Here is a 20,894-nt window from a genome sequence, read left to right as displayed (position 1 = left end):
GACATCAATGTAGAGTCGCACACGCCGTGACGAAGAGCAGAACCCGAATTAAAAAACAGATTACATTAGTCTGAGTGGTTTATGTTTCAAGGAGGTTGGTGGACTGAAGAGGACGCTGGTTGCCATGGCAACAACACAGCGTACGAGTAAATCTTGCAGTAGAGTTTGAGTCTAAGTGACAAATGAATAATGCAGATGTTGTCAGAGTAGTTCTGCTGAGCAGGAAGCACCTGGCCACTAACTGGCTCCTGCAAATCTGTGAGCTGGTGTTAATAGCGTCAGTAAACCCCAGCTACTGCGTCTGTGAAGCGCCAGAGCCTCTGATCAGTGAGAGAAAAGCAAGCTGATGTGACCTCGCTTCTCACCCGTCCATCACTCCATCCTTGTTTAGGCCATCATTGATGTTCATCGTCTGGCAGCAGACAGACATGTGGCGACAAGAGAGCAGACCCATGAAGACAGACAGAGCTTCCGCACATGTGGACAGGAAGAGGAAGGGAGACTGGAGTTCATGCCCTTTGGTCAGAACAGACACACATCCATGAAGTGAAACTAACTCCTGAGCAACTTTGACTTGATTCATCACAAGTGCAGAACATCTAAAGCGTTGAGTCAGAAGGCAAGGTCCAGTGCTGGACGTACTGTAACAAACTGCACAGAAGGTTTATACACTGAACTTCAATTGTGGGTTGGAAACACATGAAGAAAACAGGAGGTGATCCAGGAAGGAATCGTGACACATCAGGGACTTATCCTCGCGTCTCCTGAAGCTGGAAAATCACCTTTCTTTTCCAAACAAGCTTCCAGGTTGCTCTGATCTGATGGGTACGTGGTCCATCCTTGCATCACAGACAACCGCATATATTCTGAAGATCCTCATGAGGAAGGAGCACATTTGCAGTTACTCACCAGGAAGTATATTCTTATTCTGAATTGTGATTTTGAATGTCCCTTTTTGACATTGGTTTTTCTTGAAGTAGGTTGTGGGTAACAGTGTCTGGCGCTTGAACACACCAAACCATGTCTAACACAGTTTGCTGTTTGAAAAAAAAACGTCCCTGTGCCTCATACAAACCCTTTTATCTGTCGACAGTGGGAACTGTAGCAGTGAGATAAACCAGATAACTTTGTGCCTGCTATTGTGGCCACTTGTGAAAGAAGGTTCACTCGCCCGGACAAATTCCCAGGAGCCATCTTTACAGAAACTGCTGCGAAACTGTGCTTCAGCTTGATTTTTATATTTGTTTTGTTTTGTTTTGTTTTGTTTTGTTTTGTTTTGTTTTGTTTTGTTTTGTTTTGTTTTGTTTTGTTTTGTTTTGTTTTGTTTTGTTTTGTTTTGTCAAAAACACTAAAGCACTCAGATATTTTGTCATGCTTTGCGCAGAAACAAATAAAGGAAAATGTATATGTTTAAAAATGTCTTCAGTAACAACATTTATATATTTTAAATCTTTCCTCTCCTCATATTTTTGAGGTCATTTATTTTGTTCTGAATTAGTTTTTAGCCCACATTTAATCATCAAGCTCCGGATGAATAGACGTCACAAACCTGTGCAGAAAACTTGGTACCTCACTCGCAGCAGTGTCTTTTTTTTTGGAGAACTGGCAACTCAGGAAACCACAATACAGATTAAAGTTCAGGGACTAAGATACAAGGCCAAGTGTTGCTTGCATTTTGTGTCACAGCTACTTGGTCGGCCATCATGGTGACCTAGATACTGTATAAATCTGGATCTCTGCTCCTTATCTGTAGCAGTGTGACTCAAGACAGCGTAGATAAGACTGTAGCAAAGTGGACTGTATAATATTGACACCTGCTCAGAACACAGTGGATGTATTTCTGTCTTGGGTTACAAGAGGTTAAGTCCAGAAATTGTTGGAGGCCAGGCATCTGGATGATGGTTAACTGGGTAACAGGAAATGGTGGCTACACTTCTGAACAGATTTATAAATCACCCCACACTATGAGTTGAAGCAAAGTCATGCGGCCCATATTTACTCTCCCTGCGACTCGCTTCCCCCGGGGCAGCGCTCTTCCTGTCAGCAGTTTGTATTTCCACAGATGGGAACGCTGAAGTGCTGGTACGTTCAAGCATCACGGCTGATTTAGACCAAACAGGCTCCTGAGTTGGCTTCCTGTTGCAGCATAAGACACAGGAAGAATTCAGATTGAAATCTTGTAAGTGACGAATGGGTTCTGCTCCGGCCTGCGAGACAATACAGAACCTCCATTCAGTATCTCCCCCATCAGCCACTATACACAGTGTTTGACCCTGGTGGCTTATCATGTTGGCCAGGTGGTAGCCATGGCGACTGCCCGCCAATGTCCTCCTGAAACTTCCTGAAAAGGAAACTCACATCACTTCTTCCGTCCCAAATGGCCTGGTCAGTGCTGCCATGTGCTCATCACATGGAGATATACAACACCGAACAAGCGAACCTAGTCTCTATAACACTTGTGTTTTTAAACCCTGACTAAAGGCAAACTGGCTCTCATCAGTTTGTCATGGCTGGGGCCTGCTCTGTTTATACAGGCTGCTTTTAGTGGAACCGACCTGGAGGGTTTAGGTTGAAGATTCTTCCAGCCTTTCAAGCGTGAATGAAAGAGGACTGAAGTCCAGCAATAGCAGTGAACGCCGCTCCGCTCAACCCAAGTCCTCACAAGATCGAATGAAAGGCTGATTTGAAATTGAATTTCTGAATATGTCTGATGAAAAAATCTCCTGCTGCAGCCTCAAGGAAAGGTCATGGGGTCAAATCTAACTCGTGAGCCTTGGGTGATTTCTAAGTGTCGTTTTTATGTTCCTCATGTGCTTGTGTGAGTTGAACTCCTGTTTCCTCCCACAGTCGAGAAAACACTGAAGTTGTTGACTCTGTGTGTCTCAGGCTGGGAAAGTGCTTACAGTCGCCATGGCTGTTTCACACGGCAAAGGGCACGAGGGACGATTTCAAGAAACATGATACTCATTATTTCACAGATCATTCACTCATTTCCACACTTGTGTGTGCTTGTTGCTCTGGTTCACCATGACACAATCGATCGACTTTGTCTTTAGTGCCACAAAATAACTTTTTTTTTTTTTCGATCCTTGCAAAGGCAACGTCATGCATTTGCAAGTGAGGTTTCTGCAGTTTAAGGGCATGTGGCTGCCACCCTCTCTCCCTCTCCGTCTGTGAAACATGGGGGTGGGGAGCTGTGACAGAGGGCAGATGTTTCCTCCCCAGCTTTGAAGATGCTTGTAAAAATGGAAGGAGATGTAGTGGAAAGGGTAAATCTTGGGTGTTTTACAAGCGCCGCCACAGTCACACAGCCCTGTGCCTGGCAGCTGCTGTGGAAATTAGATCCCTTTTTCCAACTTAACGCTGCAGCCACTAACCCCAAATGGCAACCAAACACTTGGTTTATGCAACATTGGTGTGTCTTTGTGCAACATGAGCAAACTGAACTTTGCCTTTGCAGGAGGAGGAAACTGAGTAGATGTGCGAATCATTTTATGCTGCTTTATTACAAGTGTAATTTTGGTATAATAGTAGAGAAGATTTGCATGTAGTATGGCGGAAGATTATTGGTCGTATAGCCTACATTGCCATCTAGTGGTGGACCAAAGTTGTTAACCTTGAAAATAAACCGAAAAGCCTATTTTTCTTTTCAAATAAAAGCAAAATATCTGACCAGTACAGTATAGTATCAGCTATTATAATATTGTAATTATTTATTCAAGATTTTATATTTCTGGAATGTTCTATTGAATTTATTTTTATTATTTTTGTGATATTAAAAGGACCATACACGACAATGTATTTATATATTATAAAAAAAAAATTGAAATAAAAAGTGTTAACGAAATGTTGTTGAATGAACAATTTGAATGAATTTGGTATATTACTGAATCAAATGATGGACCCGTATATACCATTGAACAACAAAATATTGTTTATTTTGCATCAGTTTGACAATAGTACAATAAATCACGATGGTGTCTATATTCAAGTTTTTATATTACCTTATTTAAACTAAAGCTCTTTTAATGTCTTGAAAATATTTGGATGAGAATTTAAATTTTATAAGAATTTCAAGTACATTCAGAGTAGTGGAAACCCTGGCCATTGTGTAGTGAAAAACCTCCCTGAACAAAAGCAAACAGATGCTTTTGTTTGCTTTTGTTCAGGGATTCCTCCATGTTTGTTGTTGTTGTTATCATCCTAGCTGCCACGTGTCTTGTGCATCAGCATGATCAGTGGAGCAGGAACTCCTGCACTCACAAAGGTTCCTTGTTGTCTGGAGAGCAAACTGTTCAATTACATTAAATTCAATTAAAATATTTTACCGAGGTAAAATCCCTCTGCTAATTTATATACTGTGAAAATAAACATTTTTAATTTTTTTTGTTGTAATTCTTTTTCTTTGTTTGTTGTAATATTAACAGCGAAACGTGTGTGTGATTTGTAATGAAACTTCACAGTACCCCATGGATCAGCAGTTTATTGTGGCAGTTGAATCACAAGGAGAATTATTTGAAATGTTACAGTTTTCTGCACTATGAAGACAAATAATAGAATTATGTTAGAACAATTGTTGGAGAAGATGCAACAGTGCTTGATCCATTGCAGACAAATCTAAGAAATCAGAAAAATCTAACATTTGCTTGATGTATATCTGTGAGAAGAAAGGAAGTTCTAAATTCTGCTGTTGAAAGATGGGCACGTATTATGTGGTTCAGCATCATTCCAGTCGCTACACTCCACCGTAGCTTCAAGCTGTGAAAGAAAACATTCACAAATATTATGTACACTGCTCCCGGGTAAAACCATACGGGGTGATCAGGAGTGAAGCTGACCTCTCACGATGACTCTGGCCACCGCCTCACTGGAGCCGATGTGATTGGTGGCCACGCACTTGTATGTGCCACCGTCTCCAAGTCTGACCTGTGAGATGTTCAGCTTCCCATCCTTCTTGGCGTCACTCCCTGCTGGCATGCCTCCTCCTCCTTGTCTGCTCCACTCGTAGCGGATGGGGGGAGAACCATGAGCCAGACACTGCAGTTGCAGGGCATCTCCAGGCCGGAGCCTGACCTGCTCTGGCAGGATGGTGGTGTAAGGCGGAGCTGCACGTGAGTCAAAGAGTTACCGCTAAGAATGATACAGTGAGACACGCTTCCTCAGGTACTCACACTCCACCTCCATTTGCGTGTAAGCCTCGCTGTACCCATGTCTGTTGGTGGCATTACAGATGTATTGGCCTGAATCCTGGCGCCCCACACTGGTCAGTGTCAGAACACCGCCATCTACTGTGTGCTTCCAAGGCAGAGGAGCCCTCAGCTTTGACCAGGTGATGATGGGAGCAGGTGAACCTGAGGAGGAAAACTCAAAACCTTGAGTCTGACAGGCCTCATTACAGCAAAGGCAAAACATAGAATGCTCACCAGTGGCCTGGCAGCGCAAGACGACCGTGTGTCCTTCCACTGCAGTCAGCTCCGTGGGGCTCACCGATGCTAGCGGAGCTCCAGGGGCACCCTGGGCTGTGATCTCAACCTTGACCTCTGACACTCCTTCGGTGTTTGTAGCTTGGCAAATATACACTCCCGAGTCTTCTGACCGTAGCACCGGCCACTGAGGGAGCAGATTAAGATGATAACAAGGACGGAGTGGTGAAGTGTTGGTCATATTTGGAACATAATATGCTATTTTTCTGGGGGCCACAGGCAGCCCTTGGCTTGCATTTATGTGGTCCTCATGAGGTCAGAGCAAAACAGCAAATAATAAATTCATAATATCTAATAATAAAAAAGAGCTTTTCTTACATTATACAGTCAGGCCCCTTATCTCCGCTGACATTCCTCTAAAAGGGGCCAATATGAAGTTGATCCTGAAAGTCTATAATATAATACAGTGGTACCTAGGTTTTCGAACGTCCCAGGCTTTGAACAAATCAGAATTCAAACAAAAATTTCGAGATGTTTTTGCCTCGGATTTCGAACGAAAATCCAGAACTCGAACGCCCCCGAAAAAAGCCGGAAAAAACATAACGTGCGTGGACTGATCAGCTGACCCACGACGCGCTTTGTTATTGTGTATAACGCAGCCTCTGTATGCAGACGTGTCCCGTTAGCTACATCTACTGGCTGTTTTTTCTTCATATTGAGGTGTAAAACCTTTCCTGTCTCCGCACTGGACCGTGGTAGAGTGTCACAGGGGAGGTGCTCGCTCTCCACTCCAGGGTCTGATGTCCTGTTGTGGGCTGGAGCTGGGACAGGGATGAGGCGAGTCTGGGACAGAGCGTGACTTGGTTTATGACTTTGTCACAGCCAAACTGCACAGAAGCGCACATTCAGAGCTGGACACGCACCGGGCACCTCTTCACTTCTGGAGAGACGTCACTCACTCGGCAACCCCTCCCACATGCAGCGGCCACACACATAGAGGAACAGCGCACCTGCAGCAGACACTCTACATTCACTCCTACAAAAGCCTCTTTTAAGGCTTGGAACGCATTATTTCTTTTTCCATTCATTGTAATGGGAAAAACTGATTCAGATTTCAAACAAATCGCTTCTCGAATGGCCGTCTGGAACGGATTGTGGTCGAGAACCGAGGTACCAACTGTATATATATATATATATACACACACACATATATATATATATCAATACTCCACCTTTATAGTGTTGACACCATCGACTTCCTCAGTGACCAGCTGCAGGGTGGATCCCTGCCGCCTCCAGCTCAGTTTGGGTTTGGGCTTCCCGGTTGCTTGGCACTGGACCGACAGCTGTTCCCCCATCCGGACTCGTATCGGCCCGCTTGGTGCAACACTCACTTTAGGTGGGTCTGACCGTAAGAGAAGAAGAAGGTTCATACTAGAAGTCTGACTGGCTTAGTAAGCCCGGAGCCTCGATGCACTCACATCTGACATGCAGAGCGGCCGTGACGGATTTGCGACCCGCCGGGGTGGTGGCCACGCAGTGGTACTGCGCATTGTTTCCGGGTCGTGCATTGGTAACGGTCAGCAGCGAACCATTTGAACTTATTTTTACGTTATCTGGAGGGAGCAACAGAGCATGAAAAATCCTGATGTGCTCACGAGCAGATGCTGCTCACCTTGCAGTGGCTGGTTATTTCCTCTTTTCCATTCCAGCTGGACAGATGAGGCGGGGCCCTGGACTTGACACCTGAAGCTGGCTGCCTCGCCTTGCCGCACGGTGATGGAGCGGGGTTCTAACGTGACCACTGGCTGACCACTCGCTGCAGGGCGCAACATACATGTAGCTTACTTTTTTATAAGTTTACTTTTTTAATGCAACATTATTTATGTACAAAAGCAGCAGTGACATGTATTTTGTTGCTCTCTCTCATAATTTTTGACTTGTAAATCACGTGAATTTCCTGGTCATGAAGAGCGCTGAATGCTAACCAACTGCTATTTTGTGTTAGCTTTAACGTGCTAACGGTATTGATCACAATAGATCTGGGTTTCTGCACCTATAGATAGTCTTTCAAAATACTTTCTTAATCTCACACTGTTAGAAGCCTGGTCGAAAATACAGAACTTCTGATGAATAAAAGCCTTTTGCTGAGCAGCTTATGTAAGAGTTGTGTTTGTTCATGCCTCACTAGCTTTGTTCATGGATTAGCATAAATAACACGCTAACTTTTGACCACTGAAGAAAGACTTTGCAAGTGCAAATAGACATTTAGATAAGAACAATGAAATATTTGAGTTCTACTTCCTTAAAACTTTTCAACTTTCTTTTTTTTTTTACTATCTAGAATTGTACTTTAACGTCACAATTTACAGGGCAACACCCTAAATTCCTAGTCACACAAAACATAATGGTCAACTTTGAAAGTAGAGAAACGTTATTAATGTTATTATTTATTGTATTTTTTTTGTTTGCTTGTTTGTTTGTTTATCCCCATATGAGCCTTTTTGCAATTGGTAAGATCCTGAACATTGCTTCGACATTATCTATTGCTTTCGAAGCACATGATTTTTAGATGCATGTTTGTTTTGTTTTTTTCAAGAGCAAATACACCAGTACAGTCAGCCTTTTAACTTTTAAAATATGAGAGTGAATTATCTTCTCGTAAACAACACAAAGTCAATGGCAAAGATATGTGGACTAAGAAGGCATTACCTGAACAGATGAGACAGAATAGCAGCAGAGCAGCCCGTGATAACTCCATGGTGGAGAGAGCAGAGTCTGGCTGGCTGGCCGTCCTCTGCAAAAAAACACTCTAACCTTGCCCACCTACTTACCATTCACCTCTTCAGTACACAAACACTGACCAGCAGGGTCAGTCACACTGGAACAACGGCGGTAGAGCAATTCTGTCTCAGTAGTCATCTGTATCTGTTTGGGGTAAAATAATTTGTGTATCAAACCAGCACAGCTTTGCTAGAGGTAACAATAAATCACTATCTATTACACTTCAGTAAGCTAAAGATTCAACCTTGAAAACTTGGCTCTGCTAATGGATATAAATAAGCAAAACTATCTCCTAAATTAAAATGATGTGAATCCAAGCTTGTTTGTTCTACTCAATTCATAATTGTTGCCTTAAAATGAATATTCACAAAAGAATGTTGCACATGCCAAGTGGACTTTGAGCCTCAAAAACCATGTTGATGTCATCACTGAGATAGTCACGACTGCAGTTTCCAGTGATAAGTAGATGATTAAACAGACGTTGAGGAGATTTAACAGCAAGATTTAAGTGTTTTGTTTCCCATGAAAAACATGTGATTATGTCAGCAACAATGATGTACTGCACAGAACAAGACTGTGGCGAGACCAGAGCAGACGGAGACCAATGAAGGGGCTGAGACAGAGACAGAAACCAACTGAAGCATTTCAGTTCTTCATTTATTTTGAAAAAAATGACAACTGTTTCTTTCGCTGTGAGAAATATATGTGTGTGTCTAAGTGCAACGATGAGCCAAAAATGCAAAATATTCTTTCATTTGGTTGTTTTTATTAAAGAGAATACATCATTATCAACAGCCACAAAACTCTGACATGCATAAAAGTCAAGAAGAGTGCATCTTTGTGTTTTATCATGATGAACTCTTGCATGGAGACCATGAACCTCTCGCAGGCTAAAAATGCAATACTTAGTGTCTTCGTTTTATATATATATATATATATATATATATATATATATATATATATATATATATATATATATATATATATATATATATATATATATATATATATATATATAATGTATACAAAATGAAGTGGAAAACATGCTAATAAAAAAGTCAACATGGTTAAGAACATAAGAAGTACTAAGTAGTCAGTGAGGTTTGTGTCCAGATATGGAGGGAATGGACTCATCATGGACCTGTGGAAGAAAAAAGTAGCACTTGGCATCCATGACAACAACAATGGCAAGGAGTTAAACGCTTTCTTCACCTTATACATGGTCAATTCCTCAACCAGGTTGGATATTCTGTTGTTGTTTTTTGTGACATGTTTAATACTAACTTTTTTGTTTTACACACTGGAGTTATTTTGTTGATTTGTGAGATTTAACCGAAAGTCAAAGTGGGCTGACGTCATCACAATAAACTCTTTTTCATGCACAAAACATTGTAGAGCATTATCTGATTTCCCCCCTGAAGATGATGGTTCTTATTACAATATATTGCTGAATGTATGGGAATACAACGAGATACGTATCATATCGCTATATACCTGCCAATACAGAGCAGTAACCAATAAGGGGAGAGTATCAGCCTGAACCTCACAATACTTGGGTCATTTCATATTACAACGTAAACTAACAAAAACACTTGCTATTACACAAAGTGAAAGGACAAATAAAGTCAAAATGTTGAATGAAATCATCCTAACCTGCAGTGCAGCTCAAGCTGCCACTGAAGTAGGTGTTTAAATACTGGCAGCACAAAAAGTCAGTAAATAAGTCATAGTTTACATAGAACCCAGCTTAAATATCAGGTTTTTTGGAAACTATTTTTGCAAAAACATCCACCTCAGTCCCCTACCTGGAAAGACGAAGATTTTTCTCTCATAATCTGTCATCAGGAGCGTAGGAAAAGGATGTGTATCCTCCTGGTGAACACATCAACACACTCCCAGTTACACTACAAAACCACAAGCTCTTGGGTCAAACCTTGTAGATACCAGGTTGACATGGAGGACTGAGTACCTGAGTTTGGTGTAGCTGGGGAGTTGGACTGACTGGTCTGTGAAGACAGACTCGCAGAATCTGCAGCAGTTTTGGTGGCGTACATGTTGGCTTCCTCCTGGTACTTGGCGATGTTCTTCTTGTATCGGATCCTCTTGTTTCCAAACCAGTTCGCCACCTGTGGCAATGGAAGAAAACAAAATGTCAGTGAGTCAACAGGGAACTTTAAAAATCTTGAACCTGGATTGCAGACCTGGGCTGGAGTGATGGAGCACTTCTTGGCCAGTTCCTCCTTCACCTCCTCAGTGGGGTAGGGGTTCACCAAGTGGGAGTAGAAATATTCATTTAAGATCTCAATGGCCTGCTTGCTGAAGTTCCTCCGCTTCCTCCTGGAGGCAGGAAGGAGGCGATTAGCTGAGACATGAAAAATGAGATGGAAACGCTCTCACCTGGCATCCAGGAACCTGGAGCGCAGAATCATCACGGCTTCACACGTGCTCTGTTTCAGCTGCGTCTGGATGGCGGTGAACTTCTGACGTATTGCCGAGACCATGGTCTCGATCTCTTTGGGCATAATGGGTCGTGTACGAGCCTGTTCCCTCAGCAGGTTCATCACATGACCTGTAAATTCATTGCACGCCTGGCAAAAGATAATAAAAACTGCATCAATACTGCAATATTAAGCACTGGAAACGGAGATATTTGACACAACAATATTTTTCATCCGGAGGTTTTGGTTGTGGTGAAACCAAAAGAACTGACCTGTTCGTACTTCTCCAGTTCAGCCTGATAAATCTGTCGTATTTGATCAAGCTTCTCTCTGTAGTCGGCGTGTTCTTCACTTTCATCGTCCGGTATCCCTCCTGAGGTGGCAGTGGAGGCAGCCGCCGCCGCCCCCTTGACTGGGCCGGCCACCCCTTCAGCGAACAACATGTTGTCCAGTCGCATGACTTGTGGGTCTGGAGGGTCCTCTTTTTCCTGTATTGGCATTTTTAAAGCTGTGAAGAAAGCAAGAGATCATTTTTGCATCCGGTGCCAACAGAGACATCAAGTCCTAGAAGGTGGCTCCGTTACGACTGCTTGGAGACCCTCAGCCAGGAAACAATACTAGATGTGACTGACTTTATGTCATCAATGTGGCGTCATCTTTTCCAGTTTCAGTGTGTCTCCCGACTCAACTCAAAACCTCAACATAAAACTCCTGCTAGACTTTCTGAAACCCAACATGCCGCACCGAACAAGCAAAAACATGCCCTGGTATAGTTAACCCAGGAAAGCACACGCGCCGCTGACACACCCACTGAGAACCGCCTGCTTTTGTGGGGCAGCTCAAGACCCAATAAAAAGAATAGTACTCATTAGAGAGGTTGTTAATGTGTCGTTATGCAAATGAGTTGGCAATTACCCAGCTGATGTGGGACCCGTCGGCCATTCATCATCAGACAATTGGGGAATGACAGCTGCGAAAATATGCACCCAGACTTGAACATCTTACCTGAGAAGCAACATCCTGGGTGATGGAAGGTTTTAGAAATAACAAGTCGCCTGAGTTGGGAGACAACTCAAATGTAGTTTCCAATGAGTCAAACTCATGAATGGTGGAAAAAAATATATTTAAAATGTGCCAATAATATCAGAATTTTGAGGAGAGTGATGAGTATTAAATATGATTTTGTCCAATAATTACATTACTCCATCTTTTCGATCCATCTCGAACCTCACTGGTTGTCTTCCTCTCATGCCTCCACACTTCCTTACTTACTTCTGACTTTGCTACAGTTCCATTCATAAACCATTCCTGACAGTCATCTCCACCTGTTCCACCATGCCTACACTCTCTTCTTCGCCTCCCTTCATATCTAACTCGGACTACAAATAAGAAACCACACCGCCACCATTTGAGCATCAACGCAAGCACATTATACAGCATGATGCAAAATCTAGAAAAATCTAAATGTCTTTTTGCAGTGTTTGAACAGGAAATCTCTCCTGTCATTTATCATTTTGTATTTCACCCGTTACATCTGGTTCATGTGCCTCTATCTTTATACTGTCAGCTGCTGATCCACTGCGATTTGTCAGTTTAGGATCTAGGAAGTAAAGTCATTGTTCCATCGATCTTATTGTGTCAGCCCATATAAACATGGTTATTACACTCATTGAAAGACTTTTTTATTTCTGAGACTTGATTTGGATTAATCTATTACTGTAAAAAATCTATTTTTCTGTCACCAATTCCAGGTTCACCACTTCATAAAATGTGATGTGACGTCCAAACCAAAACATCCATGATGAAGGAGAGTAAATAAAGCTCAGAAATGTTGTTCTGTGTACTAGATACAGTAGAGTTTGCTCCTGATGTTTACGCTTTTATGGACAGATTTGATCGTTCCGGTATGAAATATTATAATGCAACAAGTCACAATTCATTGAATTACAAAATGGATTTGACCACTTTTTTAAATCAAGTCCCACCTCTTGTCAGTATTGATCAAAGCCACCATCAAACCACCAGGTTAGGGTTGTTAGGGTTAGAGTAAAAGCAGGTTTGGATGACTGTCGCAGTGGCACCTTCCCTTTGTGTTCCCTGCTGCTGTGTCACAACATCATCTTACTGGTACAAATTCCTAAAGTCAGTCACCCAGATTAGAAGATCTTGTGGCTCCCATCAATTTGTCAGTCAAAAGCGTCTGCTGTTATGACGCTCGTCCTGCAGTGTCTCCTCTAGCCTGATCACCATCTGAGCATTTGGAGGAGAACATGGCCAAAACATAATCACAAACAGAGGAGTTGTATGAGCACACTTCCTTTGAAGAAAGAGGAAAACATTAACAGGGCCACAGATCGTAAAATTCCTGTGTTGAAGAAAAACCTTTTCCTTTACTTCATGTATGTATAGCAAATTAGGGTCATATTTAAAACATTATAAAACTATCAAAACATAGGCAATTTAAAGTTTAACACTCCTTTAAAAATTCAGAGAAATGTGCTTAAGTTTGTTGCTTAAATTGTTTTATAAACGCTCGCAACTCACCTGTTTTCTCCTTCATCTCGCACAGAACACTGAAGAGGGCCGGCTTCAGACTGTGACAGTTGAGCGCCAGTTTCCTAAAGTGTCAAAACAGTGCTTCAGTAGTTACAATGTATCACTAAGAATACAGCATTTTTCCCACACAAACTCACTCATTCTTTGATAAACAACTGAATTGACAAACCAGTGCTAACCATAAATAACTTCACTGAATTTAGACACGCGCCAAACTCAAGATCTGTCCGGCATAGTGACGCTAAGAGTCTGAGACTGAGAGACTGGCCACAGTTCAAGTTAAACGTCCTTAAACTGATGAAAAAAAAAATAATAAAAAAATAAAAAACTTAACTTAAAAAATAAGGACCCGATGAAGCACGGGAGTCTACTGTACATCTATGTTTGGGTGACTTGAAACGAAACACCATTTAAAATTTGCCTCCAGAAAGTCTGAATGTAAATACTGGTCTATTCGGGAAATATCAAACGCATTTTAATTTCATGATCAAACAATAATAATAATAATAATAATAATAATCATCATCATCATCATCATCATCATCATAAAAACGTGGTGCAGCAGTCGGTAGCAATAGCTGAAGCTTTAATGGGGCTGAAATCAAAAAACAACAGTCAGAACCGTGTGTTTGAATCAGGTGAGGTCCTTATTCAAAGGGTTTATTTGTTCACATGGGAGACACCGCCACTTGAGTTGAACCAGCTTCTCTGCTTTTACCTGGCCTGGGCTTCGTCCAGACTCTCATCTGTGATGGCAATCTGTCGAAGAATGTGTCCAACATCCACCTGGATCCCATCACAACTTTGACCGGAGTCAACTTGTAAACTTTGGTCAGCATGAGCTGGATCACTGTGGCCATTGGGGCCACGGTCCTCCATACCAACTGGGCTGGTCAGGCAGTGGCTGGAAATCCACACTGTTATCTGTAATAAAGAGGGAATGGTTATTTCATATCTTCTGGTTTCGTCCACAGGAACCCAGTGCCACGCTTTGGGGGACAATAATAATAAGACCACTCCATATTTGACACGAAAGCAAAGAACCGGAGCAGCAGCAGAAATGGATTCAGAAATGAAATCAACCTTTATGGACAGTAAAATGCTCAGTCAGATGGACTCCCACTCCTCTTTCCCGTGGTGTAACATGACTAAAACGAAGCATAAATGCGCTACTAAGCGTGTAAATGTTGCCAATAATGAATGACCTGACTGGTCCAGTGTGGTCGTTTGCCTCCGTTCAGTCTCGTGTTATCTGAGTGTCCCGCCCATCTGCGCCTTTAAAAGTGTTCCGTCAGACGAGCAGATGCCATAGTAGCGCGTTTACAACCTAAACTAATGCTATTTTTAGTTTCAAGAACCGATCCCATGGACGACGCCAAGCTAGGAAATTCACCATCAAGTTCCCTAGAACAGATCAAAAACAACTTCCGGTCATTCCTAGCTATGCGCTGATTACAACGCGGTGAATTGAAAACGAAGCTATTCAGCTCACTCTTTTACTCAGACGCAGTGAATAGACAAAACAATGATATATAAAGAGAAACTTTATTTTAGCCTTCCAACGACACTTGTATTTAATGCCATCCTTTTATTATGAAAGAATGTCCCACACAACGGTAGCGGGTACCTTTCAATGCCTGCGCTGAAATAGCTTCACCATTATGATGCTAGCGTATATGTGTGATTCAGAAATTACAGTGTACATTTTTAACGCCGAGTTTACAACGGTAAATGTTATTAATCCTCTGAAACAATATACAAATGCAACACAACAGATATAAAAACAATCGGTCAGTTTTTATGGAATTTCTCGTCTAAATATGAAGTGCAAGTCAACTTACTACAAATAAAAAATGTGTGTATTTATATAGTGTCTTCAACTCGTTTCTCAGAGGATGCAAATCACAAACGCGCATTGTGATCAAAATAAGATTGTGGGGTAACAGAGGAATGCAGAATGTAGGCCCCCGAACGCCTTACATTTAACTCGATGAATATAGTTTTTTATTTTTATTTTCTGGCGAATGACTCGTAAAATAACCCGCTGTGGCCTCGGCGGGAGTTTAACAGGTAGATTTCTTACGAGGGTCATTAACACAGTCGCTTTTATTTAGCTCTCGGGGTAAAATAAAATATCCAAATCTCCATTTCGAGTTTCCATTTCGCAGGGATGGAATGTTCGACTCCATTCACCGCTGCTTGTTGCCATGCCAACAGACACAGGAAGGTCAAAGAGACGCAGGTGTGTTTTTATCGACCAAGAATGCGATGTAAAATAAAAATTCAATTTTAAATTGACGGCCATGGTGTTAAGAATGTATATGAAGTGACCAATCATGAACAGGAAACATGAAACGTAGGCTGGGCCAAAATAAATGTGAATTAGATGAATGACGCTGGTTCCATTGATAACTTACATAACGCGCATTGAGCGAGACGATGAAGCGATTCCGTTAGGATTCGCGTCGGTTTGCTGCCATCTGGTGTTCACATGGCAAAGTGTCATTATGAGTCAGACGGTATGATGGGAGTTGTAGTCGTCATGGACCATCACTTCCTGCTTTGTCGAGGAACACCAGGAAAGTGTTGCTCTTGACGCAAAAGTTGTTCTTCTATCAAACGTCTTCGCCCAAGTCAAGTCGCGATCGGCTTCGAGTCAGCGTAAGTAGTTTGTCTGGTGTGGACGCCGTGGGGAAGCCGGTGTTAAACAGAACAAAAGCGTGTCATATTTTAAACGAGATGTTCGAAGTGCTGTCAGTGAACAAATGATCACCTTCCACGGACGTATACTTTAGTGTCTCCATGTGTGGCTCGCTTGTGGCAGCTGTTGAAGGGTATGTGAAACTAAATGTTTTCAAAACATACTGACCGTCAAGGTTTAGTCTGTTCACCAGCATGGAAACTATGAGCTCTGAGTTGAACACAACAGTAACCACCCTGTGAATTCGAATGCTCGTGTTACATTTAAAGAATTCCTCAGGAAATGTCGCTCATTCAAGACCGTTTAGACTCTTAAACAAACGGTGTCGTCTCTGGATCTTTATGAAATAGTGTTCCAGAGTAGTTGCTAGATGTGGAATATTGACAGGGAAACCGTGTATAAACGTGAATGTGAGTCATTTCCACTCCGGGAAGGTTTTCTAACTCACTACCGTGTTTGCATACCATCCTGAAAATGAACAGGAACCTCGTTCAATACTAACTTGCCGAGGTGCGTGTGTCCGATCATGGACATATTTGCTCCCACAATGGTCCTTCTTCACTGGATAGATGCTGAGAACAGCAGGTCCCAGTCAGTCATTTGGTGTTGCTTTAACATTGACTTCTAATTTTAAAGTTTCTGTGATTTTCACTTCGCTATGAAAGTAAATTGTCTCATCTAGGAGTCGCATATTGTGTGACGTCACAGGGGTGTTTGCAGTATACCAAACTTGTTCTGAGTGCTGTGGAACCAGTGTGTCACATCTGTCCACCTGCTGTCACAGGAAGGTCATTTGTTTTTTTTCTGACACCTTTATGATACATGGTGTGATGTTGTCTAAATACAGTGATTTAAAATAACATCAGTACCAGTCAAATTATCAGTTAATATTCAGTTAAAAAATGGGACCAAAAGCTTGAAGTTAATTTGGCCAGAGATCTGAGGAAAGTTACTGATAATGTTTTTAGTTGTTTCTTCTGTTTCTCATCAATATATATGTCTCCTCTACAGATGTCCATAATGGAGCATGTCGGCGTGCGTCCAGTCACTGCTGTTGCATGGACGTCTAACACTGGAACTTGCCCAAAAGATTTCACTTTGGTAAGTCTGAAGTTACCCCTCAGCGTGGTCACATCTTAATCCTCGATTTTTTTTCGATCTCCTCTAACACATTTTAAGTATCTTACATGACCAATTGTATGTCAGTTGTTTGTCCATTATAGAACACGGCTACATTGTTGCATTTAGTGCATCCAATAGTTCCTCCTACACTGTACAGAGATTTAAAAGGAGCAGAGTGAAGAGCAGTTTTTATCCGGACAGTGATTGTGTCTAACTGTGCCTCAGCTTGTGTCTGTGTCAAGTCCTGTGTGTTATGTTGTGCTATTGTCTTCGTCGTGTAATATTGCAGGGCTTTGATCAATACACCTAGCAATTTTCACTATAGTAATTTGCTGTATTCTTTTTCCCACTAAAAACAATGGATTGATTTCCTTCCACCTTTAATCGAGGCATAGCATAAAGCTATGTAGCTTGGCATTTTATCTGATTTGAGTTTCCATTAGTTGAGCTCAAACTGTTACTACCAAATTATTACTGTGTCTTGTTTGTCTTCTTTCTTGCATTGAAGCTATGTCACTATTTATCTTTTTTATCTACTGAAGGACAGTAAATTCATTTGACTATTTAAAACTCAATGTCTTTAATTTGCCAAATAAAAATAATTCCATTTTCATCATACCTATTTTACACAGACTGTTTATCCCTCAAACATTGTCATGGTGAACTGATAAACCCTACAGTGACTTACCATCGAATTTCATGTTTATTTATATATGTATTCATTTAGGACTGATGTTTGTTTGTTTGTTTGGCCACAGATCAGCATTACAGAAGACGGATCAGCAGCGAACTTCACACGGAGCTTTGCAATGAGGTCTGGCTATTACCTGTGTTACAGCAAGGTACAGATGGGTTTCATGTCTTTGTTCTTGAGGGTTCAGTCACTGTGTTTCAGGTATTCTTTTACACCGTTGTCTGTTTCTAGTCCACGTCTTCAGGGATGGTGGTGTCGGACATCGTGCTGCTGTCCGACAAGGACTCCATCCGTCCTGGCTACTGTTACATCCAGGAACACCTTGAAGCAAGTGAGCATCGCCTCTTCAGAGGAGCTTGTTTTCTCCTGAGACCTTTCTGTTGAACCCATGTGTGTGTGTGTGTGTTCAGAGGCTTCTGTTACCAAAAAGAAACGCCTGTGTGTGCGTGTCGTCCCTGTGGGCAGCGTGGACACCGCGGTGTTGGACATTAAAGTCACCACCAAAAGCAAAATGATGCTCCAGCAGTACACTTGTTTGGGGTGAGTTGCATTGCACACGCTTGACTTTTAAGTCACCATCTGATGGCACTATTGGTTACTCCACAGAGACATCAATGGTTACGTTATGTGGTGTAAGAAGGGCCCGTTTGCCAGTCCACTGCCGCAAGCAAAACCCCGCAGTGTGTCCCTGGACCTCCGCGGGCTGTCGCTGGATCAACTGCAACCTCCGTTCCCTCTCAGACCCAGGTACAGTGCTGTTGGACACGTCTACTGTATCCGGGACAGTTCCTCCACATACTGATCTTTTGTTGCTTTTGTTGAAATAACTGGCCTTATTCCCTGACTCATGGTCAAGAAAACATTGCTCACATTCAAAGCTGTCAACCACTATCACAATGGATTTGTCATCTTAACAATCATAGGACAAGATGACTATTTTTATTTCTCATATTCTGTGACTCAAGCTTAAATAGAAAAGTGTCAGGAGTTCTTTGCTTTAAAACTTTTTCTTGATAATTTTCCTTTGTTATCATCATTACTTAAATAAGTGGTTTGTCATTTACAAAGTGAAACAATATGGCTCCAATTTTAGTAATTTTGTGTTTGCTTTTTTTTCATTCATCTGGTTCCAGACAGATGAATAACATTTAAGTACTTTTAAAAGTGTGTCACTGCTCAGTCAGTGTGCGCAAAGATAGATATTTATGCTTATGCTGCACTCCTTCATTCATTTAGTTTAGTTTAGTTTAGTTTAGTTTAGTTTAGTTTAGTTTAGTTTAGTTTAGTTTAGTTTAGTTTCCTCATGTAGTTAAGTCAAATATTTCATGGTAAGTCAAAGAGATCAGATCACATCATAAAATACATTTTTGGGACCAGATCAATTCCTAAATCTGGCACAGAGCATGGAAACCCACCTTAATATGATGTATATAAAATCTTGTGTTTATATCTACTTTTCTCAGGAGCTTGTCTTTGTCTCCATAGCAACCCTCCTCCTCCTCTTCCACCTCCTGTGAGACTGAGCCAAAGGCGCCACAGTCTTTCATCCAAGGACACTGTTGACAAACCCGCTGATGGAAGTCTGCAAACCATCACAGGTGCTCAGAGTCTCAACTCTGCGACGCCCATTACAAATTCTACGGTCTGACCATCTTTATTTCCCCTCAGCTCTGGACGGAGTTCCTTTTAGCCTCCACCCCAAGTTTGAATCCAGTGCAAATGGCATGGTAAGATCCGTCATTCATGGTCAGCTAGTACAAAATACACTAAATATCAGTGACATTTTTTTCATTTCGTTCTTCTTCAAGGCTCCTCATTTGAACGCACAGTTGAACAACATTCGCATAAAGTCTCTTCAGGATATTGAGAATGAGGTGAGGTCACATGATCAGCTCCTTGACGGACAATAAAGCACTCAGTCCTTATTTTTTTCATTACAGTATAGTTACACGTTTGCTGTTGAGGAATCTGCAGCCAAGAGGACCAGGACTTTGGTGGCGACCGCTCAGTGACCTTTGCACTTTACATCAAACCCCAAATCACACTAAATACGTGTCTATGTAATCATCAAACAGTCCAGCTCCAGTGGAACACTTCATGTTTTTCCTGTTTCATTTTGTTGCTACAAATTTTGGGCTTGGTAAATTCCTCAATGCCAAAGACGTTTGACTCTAAAGGGCAAAACTGGGTTATATTATTCTTTTTAGGGCATAATCCTGTCTGTAACTGACATTTTTTGGCTTAGTTACCGGCAGAACTGAGACTTGATTGACTTGTTGCACGTGATGCAGTCAGATGCCGTTCTGTATCTACAAGTCAGCGATCATTTTAATGTAAAAAGTGACCTGTTTTTCAGTTTGGAGAGAAGTGGCTTTTTCTAAACGTGTATGTGAAGCATCTCTTTTTTTATATTCACTGCTGAGAGGTATGGATATTTATCACTGTACTCTGTATTTACAAAATCAAGAATATCTAAATAAAATTTTAAAAAAAATTAATGTCTCAAGAGTCATCTACAGTGTGAACAAGACGAAACATCTCCATAACATACTGAAGAGTGAAAGACCAACGTCCAGCCGTTGACTTTTAAAAATAACAAGTGCAGGTCGTCCATCGGAGGCGTTGCTACTCCTGAGTGAGATCTATAATGCTGCTTAAATTATCAACATCGCTCATAAGTCTAAAATCTTGCCGCGAGTGTTCATTTAGAAGTGTGTAGTAGTAGGATGAACGGAGTTGATTCCGCCACCTGCTGGCCGAGTTATGTCATCGCAACAAATTGTAAATATACCAGTGGTGGGACTTTAACGAGTTAAATACGATTAATTAATTACAAAAAAAACACGTTAAAATATTTAAGCATTTAATCGTTATAATTTAATTGAACAGTTTGCTGTCCAGACAACATGGAACCTTTGTCAGTGCAGCAGTTCCTGGTCCACTGATCCCACTGATGCACAAGACACGTGGCAGCTAGGATGATAACAACAACAACAACAAACCGAGAATCCGCTGAGAATACGTTACTTGGACTTATGGGGGGCAAGTTTCATTTTAAGACAAATATTTTCAAGACATGAAAAGACCTTTAGTTTTAAATAAGGTGATATAAAAACTGGAATATAGACACCATCGTGATTTGTTGTGCTCTTTTTGTTGTGCTCAAGCTGATGCAA

At 41.6% G+C, this 20,894-nt stretch overlaps 3 protein-coding genes across 4 annotated transcripts; 1 reads left to right on the top strand and 2 right to left on the bottom strand.

The window, feature by feature from the left end:
• Positions 1-4,467: 4,467 nt before the first annotated feature.
• On the bottom strand, positions 4,468-8,281 carry LOC128754356 (basement membrane-specific heparan sulfate proteoglycan core protein-like). The gene is made up of 8 exons (XM_053856909.1): positions 8,136-8,281; positions 7,099-7,242; positions 6,905-7,039; positions 6,656-6,828; positions 5,424-5,610; positions 5,172-5,351; positions 4,839-5,105; positions 4,468-4,758 (listed from the first exon to the last, which is right to left on the bottom strand). Exons 1-8 carry the CDS (start codon positions 8,182-8,184, stop codon positions 4,754-4,756), a joined length of 1,140 nt encoding a protein of 379 aa, XP_053712884.1. The 5' UTR covers positions 8,185-8,281; the 3' UTR covers positions 4,468-4,753.
• Positions 8,282-9,222: 941 nt separating this feature from the next.
• LOC128753703 (pre-B-cell leukemia transcription factor 1-like) lies at positions 9,223-14,594 on the bottom strand. 2 transcript variants are annotated; one of them, XM_053855672.1, is made up of 9 exons: positions 14,407-14,594; positions 13,920-14,125; positions 13,190-13,263; positions 10,918-11,153; positions 10,605-10,795; positions 10,409-10,544; positions 10,177-10,333; positions 10,013-10,079; positions 9,223-9,348 (listed from the first exon to the last, which is right to left on the bottom strand). In XM_053855672.1, the coding sequence occupies exons 2-8, from the start codon at positions 14,078-14,080 to the stop codon at positions 10,036-10,038; spliced, it is 999 nt and encodes a 332-aa protein (XP_053711647.1). In that variant the 5' UTR covers positions 14,081-14,125; positions 14,407-14,594; the 3' UTR covers positions 9,223-9,348; positions 10,013-10,035. The 2 variants fall into 2 exon arrangements, with proteins under 2 accessions (XP_053711647.1, XP_053711648.1); XM_053855673.1 differs by having other exon boundaries at positions 13,920-14,594.
• A 1,131-nt stretch (positions 14,595-15,725) lies between these two features.
• On the top strand, positions 15,726-20,179 carry LOC128754457 (multivesicular body subunit 12A-like). Its single transcript, XM_053857083.1, has 10 exons — positions 15,726-15,862; positions 16,914-17,003; positions 17,783-17,866; positions 17,950-18,049; positions 18,129-18,258; positions 18,325-18,465; positions 19,204-19,316; positions 19,387-19,445; positions 19,527-19,592; positions 19,659-20,179. The coding sequence occupies exons 2-10, from the start codon at positions 16,914-16,916 to the stop codon at positions 19,728-19,730; spliced, it is 855 nt and encodes a 284-aa protein (XP_053713058.1). The 5' UTR covers positions 15,726-15,862; the 3' UTR covers positions 19,731-20,179.
• The last annotated feature ends 715 nt before the right edge of the window (positions 20,180-20,894 follow it).

Source organism: Synchiropus splendidus, chromosome 2, assembly GCF_027744825.2.
Source record: "Synchiropus splendidus isolate RoL2022-P1 chromosome 2, RoL_Sspl_1.0, whole genome shotgun sequence".
NCBI classification, from domain to species: Eukaryota; Metazoa; Chordata; class Actinopteri; order Syngnathiformes; family Callionymidae; genus Synchiropus; species Synchiropus splendidus.
Note: the sequence above shows the minus strand (reverse complement) of the source record. Positions and strands in the feature narration are given on the sequence as shown.

Bases quoted from the DNA above. Each gene is read 5' to 3' on its own strand.
- LOC128754356 (XM_053856909.1), bottom strand. From the start codon at position 8,184: ATGGAGTTATCACGGGCTGCTCTGCTGCTATTCTGTCTCATCTGTTCA. The intron at 7,040-7,098 runs GTGAGCAGCATC...TGCTCCCTCCAG, and splicing joins AAATAACCAGCCACTGCAAG to ATAACGTAAAAATAAGTTCA. The intron at 5,611-6,655 runs GTGGAGTATTGA...CTGCTCCCTCAG, and splicing joins ATGGTGTCAACACTATAAAG to TGGCCGGTGCTACGGTCAGA.
- LOC128753703 (XM_053855673.1), bottom strand. From the start codon at position 14,080: ATGGAGGACCGTGGCCCCAATGGCCACAGTGATCCAGCTCATGCTGAC. The intron at 10,796-10,917 runs GTCAGTTCTTTT...ATCTTTTGCCAG, and splicing joins AACTGGAGAAGTACGAACAG to GCGTGCAATGAATTTACAGG. The intron at 10,545-10,604 runs GTGAGAGCGTTT...TCCTGCCTCCAG, and splicing joins TCCAGGTTCCTGGATGCCAG to GAGGAAGCGGAGGAACTTCA.
- LOC128754457 (XM_053857083.1), top strand. From the start codon at position 16,914: ATGTCCATAATGGAGCATGTCGGCGTGCGTCCAGTCACTGCTGTTGCA. The intron at 19,446-19,526 runs GTAAGATCCGTC...TTCTTCTTCAAG, and splicing joins AATCCAGTGCAAATGGCATG to GCTCCTCATTTGAACGCACA. The intron at 19,593-19,658 runs GTGAGGTCACAT...TTTTCATTACAG, and splicing joins TTCAGGATATTGAGAATGAG to TATAGTTACACGTTTGCTGT.